The sequence below is a fragment of the Zingiber officinale genome, chromosome 9B, assembly GCF_018446385.1.
Source record: "Zingiber officinale cultivar Zhangliang chromosome 9B, Zo_v1.1, whole genome shotgun sequence".
Classification (NCBI taxonomy): Eukaryota; Viridiplantae; Streptophyta; class Magnoliopsida; order Zingiberales; family Zingiberaceae; genus Zingiber; species Zingiber officinale.
Window position 1 is genome coordinate 19,471,693 of NC_056003.1, and position 18,176 is coordinate 19,489,868.

The 18,176-nt window shown below is 41.0% G+C and overlaps 1 protein-coding gene across 2 annotated transcripts; it reads left to right on the forward strand.

The window, feature by feature from the left end:
- Positions 1-15,651: 15,651 nt before the first annotated feature.
- Positions 15,652-17,274, forward strand: LOC122024739 (cyclin-D3-2-like). 2 transcript variants are annotated; one of them, XM_042583423.1, is made up of 3 exons: positions 15,652-16,570; positions 16,647-16,759; positions 16,830-17,274. In XM_042583423.1, exons 1-3 carry the CDS (start codon positions 15,862-15,864, stop codon positions 17,067-17,069), a joined length of 1,062 nt encoding a protein of 353 aa, XP_042439357.1. In that variant the 5' UTR covers positions 15,652-15,861; the 3' UTR covers positions 17,070-17,274. The 2 variants fall into 2 exon arrangements, with proteins under 2 accessions (XP_042439357.1, XP_042439358.1); XM_042583424.1 differs by having other exon boundaries at positions 15,652-16,574; positions 16,830-17,028.
- The last annotated feature ends 902 nt before the right edge of the window (positions 17,275-18,176 follow it).

An 18,176-nucleotide genomic window follows, 5' to 3' on the forward strand; every position in this document is an offset into this window, starting at 1 on the left:
TTTCAATATAAAAAATATAGCATTAGAGACGGAATTTTCTGTTGGTATTCCGTTGCTAGCCGAGCTTACCGACTAAATAGAGACGGAAAGATTACGTGGATACGGGTTTCGTCGCTACTTGTATTTAGAGACGGAATTTTAATTTCTGTTGCTAATTAGCGATGGAACATAAATTCTGCCTCTAACATTAGAGACCGGATTTTATAACCGTCGTTATATATGTAAAACGGTGTTAGTTGGCATTAGCGATGAAATTTTAAAATTCTATCGCTAACTAGAGATGACTTTTAAATATTTGGTTGCAATCTATGGCGATTCCAAGTTTTTTGGCACTAAGATTAGCAACGGAAGTTTAATATTCTGTCGCTACCTAGCGACAAAATTATAATATTCCGTCGCTATGATTCTAGACATATTCCTTGCTAGACTTAGCGATGAAAATTAAAAATCCGTCGATATTTAGTAACGGAATTCTAATATTCCGTCGCTACATAGCGATGAAATATTAGAATTCCATCGCTAAATATAAATAGATATTTAATTTTTATCGCAATATATTGCGTTCCAACCAATTTCGATGCTAAGGTTAGTGACAGAATATTAAAATTCTGTCGCTAATTAGCGACAGAATTATAATATTCCATCGCTAAATGCTGAAATTTTTGGCATAAAAAACCTACTTTTACATTCGTCCCTGTTTACATTTCATATCAATATAAATCATCACATACGATGGTTTTCAAACAACACGATACATTTATAATTAAACAAACACAACACAAAATAAAACTAAATATAATACTACAACATTTCCAACAACAATAATCCAAGCACAAAAATAAAACTAAATATCCAAACATCTCCAACAACACCTGAATGTATAGTACTACAATATTTGAATTTTTAAAACACAATATAATACGTCCTAGTAAAGAAAATCTAATTCAAAACTAGTGAGTAGTAATCAATCCTGTAGAAATTTTAATACGATAGATTATTAATAAAATAAAGAACAAAGTGATACATAATTATGAATAACACATTAAATTTAATAATATGAAATTATTTTATATACCTGAATACTAGTTTGAATATCTGATGATGGTGTTGTATAGAATAGATATCAAAGTTCCTGAAAAGATATAATACAGTGTTAGAGATAGTTTCATTAGTAAACAAAAAAAAGTTAAAGGTCAAGACACCTATGGCAATCTACTGATCAAGGGGGTTATTAGAGTCCTGAGTCTCTTGAGAGGCAAAATGATGTGGCGTTGCACTCATCTGAGCCAAGAAGTTCTGCATATCTTGCCCAATTTGCTCAAGATCCATTCGGGATTGTCGCTCCGCTTGAAATTCTCTCTCCAGGCTTGAGAGTTGGGTCTTCAAATCTATGTTTTCTTGCTTTAAGACATCTACTCTAGTAGATGATCCTGATGCGCTCGATGATGTGCTGGGATGACCCCTGGCGCTAGGAGCTATTGCCTGATCATATATGACTCTCACCTGGAGTCCAAGACCATAGAGGGTGGAGGTCTTTTTCTTTCCATCGACCACATCATAATAAATATCATTTATGCGGTCAGTGGATAAAGTCTACTCCTCACCTCCCTCTATACTAGGCTAAGACGCCTGTGCAATCCTAACAGCAATTTGTTCCTATTTACATTAAAAAATATTTTTATCAGATATTTATTAAAATGATAGGTAATTATTGTTAATAGTTAAATATATTCAAGTGTATATTCTTACATCTAAAGCCAATGATCGATGATCTATAAAGTTGTCATCTTTTAACTTGTGTGTCTTGGTAAATATCTCCCAATAAGTAGGATGTTGCTTTAGCTCTTGTTCCTGAATATTAAAGAATGCAATTATTTTCAAATATTAGAATTCATTTATAATCCAAGTACAAAATTCTTATATAATTTATTAATTGTAAACTCACCAAGTCTAAGGCATGCTTAATGATTGATCGAGATCCAGCAGTATGCTTTGTGGATCCGGTACTAGGGCCAGCCAGCTCACTCTTTCTATTGGGTCAAGCCATCATTACATTTTCCTGCTATTATTCTGCAGCCTAGATGACTCGCCATGCATCCTAAATGTCCTCAGGTACATAGGATGGGTTTATTCCCTTTTATCTTGCTTTGTATAGCATGTCTTTGTAGAGTTTGGTACAAGCTGCGTTCCAGGTGTCATAAAATTCCGCCTTGTGCCCTGTTTTCCAAATATATCTTTTCTACAATAATATGTTCACAAATTATTATAAAAAAACATAAAAAATCATGATAATTAAAACTGCGTACCAAAAACTCATCGTGATAAAATTACTTCATTTCCTGATCTACCTGCTTCCATGCAGTACCAGCAGGGTTAAATCGTTCTTTAAATTTGGATGTGATGTAAGCAGCAACTCTATGACCATCTGGGGTAAAATTGCATTAAACAAATAAAAATATGTTAAAAAATAGATGCAGTGAATAATACTAATAACATCAATACTTACCAACCCCTAATAATCCACAAAACAATTTGGCCACTAGCGTCAGACATGTCTATATTTGCACAATTACATTATAACATATACATATGCACACTAGTTTTAATTATAAAAATAATAATGACTAATAGAGTAAGACTAGTAATATAATCAGGAATATTTAGATCTAAATAGAAATTTACCTTAACATTAATGAATAATATAGTATAACTAATTAGATATAAGAATCTTAATCATTAACATTAACATTTTGTAGGTCCTTCTTACTAGACTCTGTTAGTTCAATAAGTTCCTCACCGCTGGACATCTCTCCATCATCTATCTCCTCATAAGATACATTAATATCTACAAGTAATTGAGATGTTGATTGAATCTGAGAATCTACTAAATGTATCTCCATTATATCATTTTGAAATGCATCATAATTTTAGGCCGTGATAGAGTTCAGTATTTCTATGGTAGAGCGAGGCTTTGTTCGGCAAACTGCTAACCATGCACTAGCTCTTCTCCTCTTCATGGGATATTCAAGATAGAAAACCTGCCTTGCTTGTACTATAAAAATGAAAGGTTCATATTGTTGGGACACTTTAGAGCTAGAGGGGGGGGGGGGGGGGGGGGGGGGATAGCTCCTCTCACTCGATTGCTCTCTTCGCAGATGTTGTTGCGGCGGATAAACTTGAAGCAAAGCTCCCCAATGCTAGCACAATAATTTACTTGGTATCCACTTCAAGATGAGGTAACTAATCCAAGGATTCGACCCTCTCTCACACATCTACTATCAAGACACTCCTTCTTTGAAATACTCTAGAGGTGGAGAAACCTTGTACAAGCTCACAATACAATAAGAATAAAAGAAAAACTAGTACAATAGAAATCTTACAAAATTTACACAAATAAAACCCTAGCTAGCTTCTCTTCTTGTTTGGGAATGCCTCTTGACCTTGAAAGTGCAGCAACACTTATCTCCAAGAAGCTTTAAGAACCGGCGGTGATGATCTGAACTCGATGAAGAGAGTGGGAGCGGAGAGATACTGAAACAGTGCACGCCAAAACCCTTTTATGGGGCTCATAATGGCTAGTTTTCAAGCGTAATCGATTACCCTAATCGATTACGCCTTCCTAATCGATTGGCCTAATCAATTAGGAATCTTTCTATTCACACGAGAAAGCCTCTTAAGCCATTGTCCTAATTGCTTAAGAGGTGCCTAATCGATTAGGCACCTCTCTGTGCACTCGCATAAAACTAGCTTAATCGATTAGGGTAATCGATTAAGCATGTCGTAATCGATTACCCTAATCAATTATAACTTGCTAAATCGCTTGTCCTAAGCGATTCAGCAACCCTAGCTCCTGAACTTGAGTCCTAGGGTTCTTTGCCTTGCATCTGGTCAACCTTGACTTGCTGGGACTTCTTCATCAAGTGTCTAGTCAATCCTTTGACCCACTTGAACTTTTCTCCTTTTTCTAAGTGTCCGATCAATCCTTTGACCCACTTGAACTTACCATCTCATGCCAAGTGTTCGGTCTGCCCTGACCCACTTGGACTTCCAATCACTAGGCGTCCAATCAACCATTGACCCATCTGGACTTTCAATTATTTGGCTTCACTCGCCAAGACTTTCTCATTGCCTACCTTCACTCACTAGGGTTTTTCACCTAGCTTCACTCACCAGAACTTTTCATCACCTATCTTCACTCACTAGGATTTTTCAACTACCTAGTTTCACTCACTAGGACTTTCCAACTGCCCAACTTTACTCACCAGGACTTTTCTGTTGGTGTAATCGACCTCCAAAATTTTAATGTCTGACAAATATATTTAAGTAAGTTTAATGGAGCTTGATCATGGGAAGTCCTAGTCGTGGTTAGGCAAGGGTGGAAAGTCAACCGAGTGACTAGTCCTAACTGCAATTAGGCAAGGGAAGTCCTAGTTGCAGGCTAGGCAAGAGAAATCTCGGTAGATTATGGAAGCCAGGTGGATTTGATAGGTCTGAAGGAGCTGATCCCTGGGTAGCTGAATACTAAGGCAAGGGAAATCTTGGTAGATCGTGGAAACCAGGTGGATTCGATAGGTCTGGAGGACCTGATCCTTGGGTAGCCGAATAATTAGTCTTGGTGAGTGAAGCCATGTGGAGAAAACCCTAGGGGTGGTAACCTTAGGTTCTGGTGAGTGAAGCCAGATGGTGAAAATCCTAGGAGGAGATAATCTTAGGTAGCGAGAAGTCTTGGAGGAGTGAACTTCAAGCAAGATTGATCAGACTCGCGGTCGACCGAACCAGTGGATCTCGATAAATTTAAGTTTAGGTTTATCATAGTATTCTGTATTACTATTATTGCTGTTGGCTAATGTAGTATTGCAGGAAAAGCTTTAGTGGATCAGGTGATCAGACACTGAGCAGGCAAAGTCCAAACAAATTTAGAGGATCAACATTTGGCTGGTAGGTTGAGGTAAGCAACTGGAGGAGCGACAGTGAGGTTGTGTTCTTGAAAGAAACAACCTAAGGTCGCTGATCCAACTGAAGAAATCGGGAAGGTTTCCAAGTTGATATCAAGACAGTTGAACTCTCTATTATTAGATTTATTATTACTGTGCTAATATCTATTTTGCAGGATTATTGTCTAACACTATTTTGCAGGTTCGACCTGATCGGTTGATCGAACTATTGGTGCGGGAAGTATCCGACGATCGAACCTTAGTTTTGATAATGGAAAAAGGGATTCAAAGTTAAGGTTAATTGTTATCTAACGAGCTTGAATGAGCTTTTTAGGAAAGCCCTAACTTCGGTTAGGCAGATGAAAAACCTAGGGGGTGGTAACCCTATGTCCTAGGGGGTGGTAACCCTAGGTGGAAGAAAAACCCTAGGGGGTGGTAACCCTAGGTCCTAGGGGGTGGTAACCCTAGGTCCTAGGGGGTGGTAACCCTAGGTGGAGGAGAAACCCTAAGGGGGGCAACCTTAGGTCCTAGGGGGAGGTAACCCTAGGTGGAGAAAAACCCTAGGAGGTGGAACCCTAGGTCCTAAGGGGTGATAACCCTATGCAAAAAGTCCAATCGATCTGCAGGACTGGACTGACATCAGGTATGCTCTCTTGAGTGGAGTAGGTGAGGACACGTTCCCCGGAAGAGGGAACAATAGACGTCGGTTCAACCTAGGGTTTCCGGTTGGAAATCCAAAGTTAGAACCAGACAGCCCAAAGGCTGTCAAACATTTCATCTATTATGTTTATTATGTGCTAACATTGTGCTGTAGGGTATTTTGGGACTAACATATCTTGCAGGTACTAAAATATAAAGTTTGCCTCGGATGAACAGTACCCAAGGCGCCCTCCATGGAGCTTGGAGGCACCTCAGGTGCAAGGCAGGATTGGCTGTGAAGAGGAGTTGGAGGCACCCTCAAGGGAACTTGAGGCGCCCTGGACTGCTGGTTGAAGGAGCCTTGGACTGGTGATGGAGGTGCCTCTAGGCGGATAAACAACAGTGACTCGAAGGCTTATCATAGCGGTCAACTCGGGATAAAATTTAGGTTTGAGGCGCCTCCATGGGGCATTAGAGGCACCCTCAATGACCTATAAAAGGCAGTCTCGAAGCAACACTTCAATAATCAACGCTCAAGTGTTCTTTCTCCTGTGTGCTGCTAACGAAAGGTTCCGGCCAAGCTACGATAAGTCCCCGACAACCCGACGCTCCGATTTTTGTAATTTATTTGTCGGTATTGCTTTAAATTTCTGTTGTACCCATTTCATACTTGTACTGAATTTTGCGATATAATAGTTGTTGCCCACCGAAAGCGATCAACGATCGTAGGCCTTGGAGTAGGAGTCGCCCAAGGCTCCGAACCAAGTAAATCTTGGTATTCTGTTGTGTCTTTTAATTATTCTGTTGCTTTTCTCATCGATTTACGAATACAAAATGCGTGAAATCCACAAGCGCTATTCACCCCCTCTAGCGCGGTCTCGATCCAACAAATGGTATCAGAGCGGGGTAGCTTCAATTTGGTGCAACCATCAATCAAACATTCTTTTCGTGGTGATTTCAGTTTTACGGAGTCGATCAGAATCGATATTCTTGCCATCTTCCAATCTTATTTTTTCGTGATCGTATCCTTTTCTCGAGGTCGGTGCAACACCACTCGAGAACATAATTTATTCTTATTTTTATACCACACTGCTAATCCAGGATCAAGTCCTGGGACATTCTTTTTGTTCGTTTTCTTTGTGCTAGATCTAAAATGACTTTCCAAGAAGGTTTCAGCACTTCTCGCCCATCGCCCTTCTCCGGAGATGATTTCGTGTAATGGAAGGGCCGGATGGAGGCGTATCTCCAGACTCACTTTGAAGTCCGGGTGATCTTCAAAACTATGTTGGAAATACCAACTGACGACACCGGTAAGCCACTATCGTACGAAAACTAGGACGCAACCCTTATCAAAAGGGTAGAAGCCAACGCTAAAGCTGTAGGACCGTTGGGCCGGCTAGAAGGGGGGGGGTTGAATAGCCCTGTAAAAAAAACAAAAGCAACCCTTCTCGAACTCTTAAACTAACACTTGTATAAAATTAGCTAAGCAGAAATACAAGAAAGAAACGAGGCACCGTGTTTGACTTGGTTACAACCGGGGAGCTTGTTAATCCAAGGAAAGTGATCGCACTAAAAACTCCTTCGGGCGGAGAAGCCTCTTACACCGATGAAAGCACAAAAACAGAAGCTAAACTAGAACAGTGAGCGCACAAGTGTTTGGAATGCTAATTACTGAGTTGATTCAAAGCTTCTGGACCAAGGCTATATTTATAGCCTTGGTCGGGGCGCCTGAAAGGGTTCCGGGCGCCCTGGGGGGGATAAATTTTATTCCCCAACGTTCAGATCGAGTTTTGACTCGATCTGGTCAAAATACTGGGTCCGGGCGCTCGGAAGGGTTCCGGGCGCCCCGAGCTGCTCCGGGCGCCCCGGACTGCTCCGGGCGCCCCGGACTGTTCCGGGCGCCCCGGAGCCCAAAGTCAACCAACATTGACTTTTTCATCCGGGGACCACTGCTCTAGTTTGGGCTCACCCGAACCCAACTTCCGGTCTTCTCGAGTGTGCTTCCCTCCGGCTTCTCGTCCCTCGGAATTGACGCGTGTTTCCTTCTCGTCCGCCAGCGTACTCATCCACAGTCTTCGTCCCTCGGTCGTCGACCTTCTCGCTAGCTGCGTCTCTTGCTCCCCGAGCAATCTTCCGCTCCGGCTTTCGTCTCTCGGAACCATCGCGGGCTTCCTTCTCGTCCGCCGGTGTACTCTTCCGCAGCGCCTCGTCCCTCGGACGCACAGCGTGCCGTCCTTCTCGCTAGCTGCGTCTTCCGCTCGACTACTTGTGTTCCTAAGCTCCTGCACACTTAGACACAAGGTTAAAACAAACAGGACCTACCTTAACTTGTTGATCACACCAAAATAACCTTGGGGTTCCAACAATCTCCACCTTTTTGGTGTGATCAACCCAAGTTAAGCTAGGGTTAAAATAGACATAAAATAGAATTAAGTAAATTAACTTAAATTATAATTTAAGTGCAAAAAGATAGAAAAGATAAAATCAAATTAAATCTATCTACCTCCCCCTAGACTTATACTTTCCCTTCTCCCCCTTTGATCACAAAAAAATGGGGTTCCAAGAAAAACAATCTAAGGGTTAAAGACTTAGAAAAAGTATTTCTAAAAAAATTCTAAATTTTTAAGATATTTAGAAAATTTTTCTAAGGAATTTAAGCTGAGATTTCTAGTTTCAAGAAAAAAGTTCTTAACTTAGAAAAAAAATGATTTTTGAGAATATTTCTAAGTATATAAAAAAAATCCTAACTTACATTTTTAAGTATTTTTTTTTAAAAAAAATATTGATTTAGGCACAAAAATTTCTAAGTAAGTAAATTTCTAATTTGAAATAAAATATTTTGAATAACCTTTTTCAAGCACTAATTAATACATGTTGATTGTACTTATATTTTGTGTACATGTGTCTGGTGGGATTTTTGAAGATTTTTGGTTGATTATACATGTGTAGTGTGTACATATGTTTGGTGGGATATGTGGAGGTATCATGACGATTATACTCATGTTGGAGGTATTTATGAGGTTTGGGGTGTTGCATGGATGATGATTATATATATATATATATATATATCATGTTCATCATTCATTGCATCTGATGACCATTGTCTCCCTTGTGGTTGAGAGAGTCATCAGTTTGGTTTAACGCCGCACACTCGGCCACTCATGGGTAGTGGTAGCTGGAGCAGTTGCCGCTCGTCCTATCGTGCCACGCGGTCACGAGGTTTAGTGAGATCCGGCGTTGTGAGCAGTCAGGGACCCTGATGCTATGTAGTTAGATAACTACTTAGCATTTCGTCTGCCTCAGCTGATTTATAGCACTTTGGAGTATGAGGCTTGTACGGTTGTCACGGACCCAAGCCTCTCGACCATACTGGGGTCGTGGTGTCTGGAGAGGTGTCGGGGGTGACCATGGAGCATGCATACGCAGTTATTATTCTTGCATTTGATGTGCGGTGCATCTGCATTTGCATACATGCCTAGTAGATACTAGTTGCATGTGATTGTCGTTGTTGCACTTGTTTGAGATATGATTGTTGCATATGGTTGTCATGCTGCATACATGTCATTTATTTTACATGTATATGCAGTCGTATTTATATTGCACAGGTGTCACGGGTATATCTGTTGCAGATCCGGTGAGTTTACTGATCATTGTACCATGTGTCGATTCCAGATTGGGTATGTATCTGTCATTATGTTAGTTGTGGTTTGTATAGTTTATATGTCAGGTTATTATGTCAGATATGTTGAGGTGCATTGATTATGATTGTATGATCATGTTCTTTATTCCCTACTGAGACTGTATACTTGTGATCTCCATGTTTGTTTATGGACCATGCACTATCTTGTCTATTACCCGCTGAGTTACCTATACTCACCACCGCATGTATACATTTATGTTTTCAGGTAGCTTGTAGATGGTTGGTGTCGGTCGGAGTATCCTGTCTACCGAGTCCTACGTCACATCCGAAGACTGTGCTTGTTTTCTTTTGTATATTTTTTTTATTATTTTTGGCATTGTATTTATGTGTAGCCATGTGGCTATCTTATGGTTTTGGTGTTGTATTTGTGTTTAAACCGTGCCGGCATGCATTGTATTTATTTGGTTTGTATGGACTTTCCTTCGTTTTTCCGCTGTGTTTCTAGTGCAGCCGTATGGGCTGCTTTATATATAACTGCGTGGTTGTGATTGTTTCATTCTAGCCGAGTGGGCTGTGATTATAACTGCGTGGTTGTATACATATATATTCCAGCCGCATGTGGCTGATGTATTTTGTTTGTAGTGATGCTTCATATTGTCACCGGTATAGGGGAGATATTGCCGGATTTTTGTCTGGCAGAGACTCCTTTATGGGCGTGACAAGTCCAGGCGAAAAGTCCAGTCGATCTGGAGGACCGGACTGACATCAGGTATGCTCTCCTGAGTGGAGTAGGTGAGGATGCGTTCCCCGGAAGAGGGAACAATAGGCGTCGGTTCAACCTAGGGTTTCCAGTTGGAAATCCGAAGTTAGAACCGGACAGCCCGAAGGCTGTCAAACATTTCATCTATTATGTTTATTATGTGCTAACGTTGTGCTGCAGGGTATTTTGGGACTAACATATCTTGCAGGTGTTGGTTGGTCCTAGGAAGATCGTACCGGTTCCACTGTATAAAAATTTGTACAAGTGTCGAACCTTTCCTAAACAACCTCTTGTGTTCTTTAGAAGTTAAATTAGGAATCACAAACGGAACTTAACATTATTGATTCCAAATTTAACTTATCTGTTCTGAATGGTTTAGATTTGGATCGCAAGCGAAACTTAATACTATTGATCCAAATCAACCTATGTTATAAAGTTAATTAAATATTTATTTCTAAAATCAGCTCCCAGGTCAAACATGGCGAGGCAATAAGCCTTCTTGGGTATGGGATCATCCACCATTGCCTCGACAAAGCCTTTAATAGAAATTCAATATTTAATTTCCTAAAATAACATTAGGTTTAACCGAAAAGAACAATCAAATCACAAATTCGAAAAACAAAAAAACACAACTCGAATTACAAATTCGAAAAACTAGAATCTAACGTCTCTTGCGTTTGGAATTCTTACAAAGAAAAATAACTAGCATGATGCGGAAAACAATTACTAGTTATACATTTTCTTTGTATGTTAATAACCTCAAGATCTTCTGCCGTATTCCTCGCCTCCTCTTGAACGTCGTGTGGCGCGACGATCCTTTAAGATGAACACCACCCAAAAGCTTCTCCTCCTTTTCTAGTATTCGGCCACCACCACCACCAAGGAACCAAAGAGAGCAAGGGGAAAGAAAAGGGGAGAGATCTGGCCACACAAGCAATAGAATAAGAATAGATGATATCCCTACTTCTCTTCTTCTTCTCCTTCTCTTTGTATCCGGCCACACAAAGTATCCACAAGAGGTGGCCGACCCTAGCATGAAGAGAAGCAAGGGCCGACCCTTAGGAGAAGACTAAAGAAAAGAGAGAAAATAATAGAATTAATTCATGAGGCCTCTCCTCCCATTCTTTTATATTACTTGCCCAAGGCAAATAAGGAAAGACTTTTTACAAAAATTAAAATCTTCCTCTTGTTTTTCCTTTTTCCCTTTTATTTTTTCTTTTCTTTTCTCTTGATTGATTCAATCATCAATCTTTGATTGATTAATTGATTGGCCGACCCCTTGCTTGGGCACCAAGCAAGGGTGGCCAACCACTTAAAGAGGAATAAAAACTTTGTAAAATTTTTATAAGCAAACTTATACAATTTTACAAGCTTTCTTTTAATTTCTTAATGTGGATGTTAAAAAAAGGAAAGTTTTAAAAATTAAAACAAAGTTTTAAAATTTAAAACTCCTCTTCTAAAATTTTCTTTTTTAACATGGTTACAAAAATAGAAAGTTTCAAATTTAAAACTCCCTTCCTTTTTCCAACAACCATGAGGATGGTTAAAAAAGGAAACTTTTAAACTTTCTTTAAAACCATGTGGCCTAATTCAAATAAGGAAAGTTTTGTAAATTTAAAATTCTTGTTTTAAACTTATAGTTATCTACAAAGAGAATATTTTAAAAATTCAAAACACCCCTCCTATTTTGAAATATAGCGGTCGTCCCCTCCTTTGCTTGGGCACCAAGCATAGGGCCGACCCTCTTGAGGAGATGGTGGCCGGCCCTTGGCTTGGTCACTAAGCCTTGGGCCGGCCCCTTTCTTGGACACCAAGATGGGCTTTTAGCTTAAGTATCCCGTGTTCGCCCCGAACACACAACTTAAGTTCATCAATAATAACTCATTCCACTAGAGAGTTATTATTACACTACCGCACCAATCCCAAATTACATTATGGGCTTCTTCTTATCATGAGTGTGTTAGTCTCCCTGTGTTTAAGATATCGAATGCCCACTAATTAATTGAGTTACTGACAACTCATTTTAATTAATGTCTTAGTCCAAGAGTAGTACCACTCAACTTCATTATCATGTCAGACTAAGTCCACCTACAGGGTTTAACATGACAATCCTTATGAGCTCCTCTTGGGGGCATTCTCAACCTAGATGACTAAGACACAGTTTCCTTCTATAATCAACAACACACACTATAAGTAATATCATTTCCCAACTTATCGAGCCTATTGATTTATCGAGCTAAATCTCACCCTTATCTGCAATATAAATTAATTGAACAACTACACTTAACAAATAAATGTAGACATTTGACCAATGTGATTCTTTTATTTCAAATATAAATGTTTACAAAAAACTAGGCTTTTAGTATACACTCTAACAGCAGATACTAAAACACAAAGTTTGTCTCGGATTAATAGTACCCGAGGCGCCCTCCATGGAGCTTGGAGGCACCTCGGGTGCAAGGCAGGATTGGTTGCAAAGAGGAGTTAGAGGCACCCTCAAGGGAACTTGAGGCACCCTGGACTGCTGGTTGAAGGCGCCTTGGACTGGTGATGGAGGCGCCTCTAGGCGGATAAACAACAACGACTCGAAGGCTTTATCGCAGCGGTTAACTCGGGATAAAATTCAGGTTTGAGGCGCCTCCATGGGGCATTGGAGGCGCCCTCAACGACCTATAAAAGGCAGTCTCGAAGCAGCACTTCAATAATCAGCGCTCAAGTATTCTTTCTCCTATGTGCTGCTAACGAAAGGTTCCGACCAAGCTACGACAAGTCCCCGACAACCTGGCGCTCTGATTTTTGTAATTTAGTTGTCGGTATTGCTTTAAATTTCTATTGTACCCATTTCATACTTGTACTGAATTTTGCAATATAATAGTTGTTGCCCACTGCAAGCGATCAACGATCGCGGGCCTTGGAGTAGGAGTCGCCCAAGGCTCTGAACCAAGTAAATCTTGGTGTTCTATTGTGTCTTTTAATTATTCCGTTGCTTTTCTCGTCGATTTACGAATACGAAACGCGTGAAAGCCATGAGTGCTATTCACCCCCCTCTAGCACGGTCTCGATCCAACACGAACAAGGGCAACTCAGAGCAGATATCAGTTCAGACCAAAACAGAGCAGGGTCCAATCAAACCTTGATCGGTCGACCAAATCAGAGGATCGGTCTATGGAACCCTAATGACTCAACACAGTTCAGATTGAGCAGAAGTAAAGAAGGTCGAGGGACTGATCTGTTGACCGAATAATTATCACTTAATGGCGCATTATTTTCAGATCTCGACGAATAAGGAAGGATCTCTATTTGGTCGACCCAACAAGGGGATTGGTCGACCGAACACTTAATTGTCATTAAATGTTGAAGATCGAATCAACATCAAATCTCAGCGAAGATGGAAGAGAGCTGGTTCGGTCGGCCGAACCCAAGGATCGGTCGACTGAACGTCGACGACTCTTATAAAAGTGAGCTTGAGGTCCGAGGATGGGTAACAAAGTCTAATTGATTCGAAGTTCATCTCTGCGCAAGCTACTATCTGTGCTACAGCTCACTAACACTTTTGATTTCAAAAAATCATTTTGTTAGATTCCCGTTGCTATTCACGAACCTCAAGATAAGAGCCATTTGCTCACGTTTAGATTCATCCTGTGCTTCATCAACAAGAATACAAAAGCTTGCATCCCCAATTTCACTTCGAATTCTCTGTCGGACTCTATTGGTCATAATATTCAAAACCTCTTTTTGTACTTCTGGAGAAGTGTATGTATTATTTCTTGTAGCACTACTCAATACATCCCCAACTTCTTTATTAAGTCGTCCAAAAGCATCCAACAATTCAAGAAAATTTCCTAGATTCAATGACTTAGATGATTCGTTATGCCCCCTGAAAGAACAACCTTGAAGTGCAAGCCACCGCACACTTGTAATTGTGGTTTTAAGACGCAGATGATTTTTCTAAATTTCCTCACTTGATACAGCAAGCATTACTTTGTCAATATGCTGAGATGATTTCATTAAACCTTCGGCCTTTCTCAAAGATGTATTATGATGTGATGAAGATGAGGTACCAACATGAGTGAGAAATGCACACTTATCTCCATTACATACCCTCTTCCAACTGTTAAATCCATCGATGGCCAATGATGAAAGGTTTGGTTGAGTAGGATCAGTAAGAAAAAGAAAGCAATAAAAGCAAATATGCCTTATTTGTTGAAGAAGAGTATTTCAACCACCGAAACTTATTATACCAATGTTCTTGGAATCTACGTGTTTGCTTACCAAATTGTGTTCGTTGATATGTCAAAAGTTTCGGTTGATATGGTCCAGCATTTAGGTAAGCTCGTCGAACTTGGTCTCGTTCATTTATTGGATATTCACATATTTGTTTCCTCTTCCCCAGATCTCGTTCAGATAGTTTTATGACAGGATTAGAAGGTGAAGACTCTATGAATTCAGAAGATGTGGCTACCGAAGGGGGGACATCATTAGGAATTGAGGAACCTTCATATTGGTCTTTTTTTTTTTGAAAAAAAGATAATAAAGTTTTCCCCCTTTTCATAACAAGTTGATGATTTTCCATTTTTAATCTGCAAAATGAACCCCTATTAAGCAAACCAATTATATTATTAATAGTTACATAATCTCAAACAAACAAAGAATGTCACTGAAATACATATCATATTATTAATAGTTACTGAAATACATATTATATTACCATTCTTAATACTAAACAAAATCATAAAAACAAACAAGAAATAGGATATGGAAAACCTTAAATTCTATCATAGGTGCTGCATTGAAACTATAAATAAGGAGCATTGAAATAAGGAAACTAAGAAACCTATAAAGAATGTCATAGAACATTAGAACTTGTTAATGCCCACTGATATAACATTAACAAATTCAAAATTAAAATGCATTGCAATTCCCTTTTGGTTGCTTGCTAGAAAGTGGAAACTATACATGCAATTCTCTAGTACGGTTTGGAAACTACAAGTCTACAACCATCTAACACCGATAGTTCCCTAATTCAGTTGATACATTAGAACTGAGCAGAAGGTTGCGAGGGAAAAGAGGAGATCGAAGGGGGGAAAGAGAATGATTGAAGGGGGAAAAGAGGAGATCTTGTGTATAGTCGGTATACCTCCTCGAGACCTCGACTTCGCCTTCGTGAAGCTCGGCGTTGCTTGCGTGAAGTTCGCCTTCGCCTGCGGGTTGCGGCGGATGAAAGGGGTGACAGGTAGGTTAACGAAGCATAATTTTTTTTTCTTATTATGTTATTTAATAGAGAGCGGGCCAAATCCAGGCCTGGGCTATAGCCCAGGCCTGCCACCCCTTACATCCGCCTCTAGATATATATGATAGATCATGGATCTAAATTTTGAGAAGAATGAGTCTCCATATACCTTTTCCTAATTTATCATTTTTCATAAATTTTTAAATTTATTTTTCCTTTTTCATTTATATGTATATGTTTTGATGTCCTTGTTCTTTCAAAAGCACTTTTCTATCCAATAAATTTGGATGAAATCTTAAAATAAAATAGAACTTGCTAAAGCCGCACCTGTGAAATAAACAAGAAGTAAAAAAAAAAAAAACAGGGGCAGGTGAATGGGCAAAAACCCCCCAACAACTCGCCTGCCAATTAAAGCCCTCTCTCCTTCCCCATTCATTTCCTTGCAGGCCTTTTGCCCCTTCCACAGCACGGAAAAAAGGGAGAGGAGACAGCAGCAGCAGAGCCGCTTGGTGGTGGTGGAGAAAAGAGACGAGAGAGCGGAGAAGGAAGAATGGAGACGACGGCCGCTTCTTCCCTTGCTTGTTTTGCTCTCTTTTGCTGTAAAATTTTGTTACGATGAATCGAGCATTCCGTTTCTTTCCAGTTTGCTGGAAGAAAAATGGCTCTTTTATCTCTTTACGATCATCTTTATTGTCAAGAGGAGATCGTGGGGTTGGAAGACGAGCAGCGTGAGGAGCTGCCGCTTCCGGCGGCCGAGGCCGAAGAAGAGTGGGAGGAGTTTCTTTATTCTCTCTCGATTAAAGAAGTGGAGTTCCTCCCCAAACCCTTTACTGATGAGGGCAGCGCCGGCGCCGGCGATGGCGAGTTCTATCTGCGTTCAGCGAGGACGACGGCGGTCGAGTGGGTGGCGCAGGCCGCTGCGCGGCACGGCTTCTCGGCCGTCACGGCGCTGCTCGCTGTGAACTACCTCGACCGGTGCTTCCTCCCTTGCTCCGCTCGCGGCGAGCTGCTCCGGCTCCAGGACAATAAGCCCTGGATGGTGCGGCTCGCTGCCGTGGGGTGCCTCTCTCTGGCTGCTAAAATGGAGGAGACTCGCGTCCCACTTCTGGTCGACCTCCAGGAGCCGTCGGAGGACGGCGGATTTTTGTTCGAACCCAAGACCATCCGGCGCATGGAACTCCTGGTGCTCTCTGCTCTCGGGTGGCGGATGAATCCCGTCACTCCTCTATCCTTCATCCACCACCTCCTTCCTCGCATCTGCTCGAAGGCTAAAACCACCGAAACAGACTTCGCCGGCGCTGGCATTGTCCACCGCGTACGCGCACTGACGGCGAGGTGCGAAACGGCTCTTCTATCGGTAATGGCGGGTAGGTAATCTTCGAAACGCTCGTCCTATATCGATTTTTCAATGCATCCCCTCAATGCTTGGTTTATTTACCAAAGATCGGAGATGGGTCCGTTATCCGGCATCCGTATGGGCGGCGGCGACCCTACTCGAGGCCACGGAAGCTTCCGCAGACGGCGACCACCACCTCCTTTCCCTCAACGCCCCAAAGGTAGAATCTTTTCTGTTCCTCCGTTTCTTGGTTCTGCTCCATAAACTAATGGACAAATCATTCTCAACAGAAACGAATGGAAGAATGCTATCAGCTAATCCTGGAGAGGACACGAACCGGCAAGATTAGCCACAAACGCAATCGCTCCTCTGTTTTCCGCTTCAGTTCATCGCCGGCGAGCCCGAGCGGGGTGATCGGCTCCTGCTTCAGCTGCGAGAGCTCCTGCGACTCATGGGCGGCGCCTCCTTCCAAGAGAAACAAAGGCGGCATGAGCATTCCGCTGACGGACGGAGAGGATGGTGTTCATTAAGGCTTCATCAATTCATACAATGCCTGTAAACCTTGTCCCTGCCATGGGTCGACCTCTTCCCGGAGCAATTTTGGTACTCGATCGAGACGAGCAAGAACAGTAGAGACGGGAGACATTGTGGTTCAATATTAATGACGAAAACAAATTGTATTCCATCTTCTTCCCGTTCAACATTCCTCTGTAGGCCATGGCTTTAATGCCTTAACAATCGTGTCCCTGCAGTCTGGTGGCTTGCCTAGAGACAAGTGATGGGAAAAAAAAAACAGAGAAAAGAACATATCACATTGCTCTTCACCTCTAATAACTCCACATTCTACTTCAAATCCTCGTGGAAACTAGTTTTCCGAAGGATTGCACAGCTTATTAAACTCCTAGGCATAAAAATAAAAGGTTTGAATTCCAAAAAAAGAAGAACAAGCACATGCAGATAGCTTGGTTTGTCTGCATCTGAACAAGAGTAGATATGGACAATGGAAGGATTTGCCAAGGCATACGTAGGCTTTGACCTCGATGACAGGTTGAGACTCATCTCCCAAAGTCGCATTAGCCTCTTCACCTTGTCATTACTTGTTCCCACACATAAATCACCCAGAAGTTTCTACTAGAGATAGTCGATCAGTTATTTTTTTTTAAAAAAATTCATTTTAGTGTTTTAGAAGTCAGACTCAGACCAGTGTGCTGGGCAAAGAAAACTTGCCTTGTCCTATTACAAGTCAGTCGTATGGCTAACAATGGAAAAGGCAAAGGGAGTGACGGGTCATTCCAATGAGTGTGTTCTTGATTTGAGCCATGAATCATGTTCTTCGTGGCCTTTATGCCTCCAATAGAGCCAAAGGAGAGGGATTAGAGGCACTGTTTCCATTGAAATCAATAATATTGGGTTTTGGCAAAGTATTGATTTAATAGACCCCCAACATACTTGAGTAGTTGTTCCTCTACCTTCATGAGTGAAGTTGATCAGATAACTTTCTTCATTTCAATGAACGCAGTGGGTACGAGAAGCCAATCTTTCAATTGAGGAACTATTATATTGTGTAATCATTGTATGAGTGCCATGATTTGATCATCTTCATCTAAACTTGCTGAGGCACAGTAGTGATTTCAGAA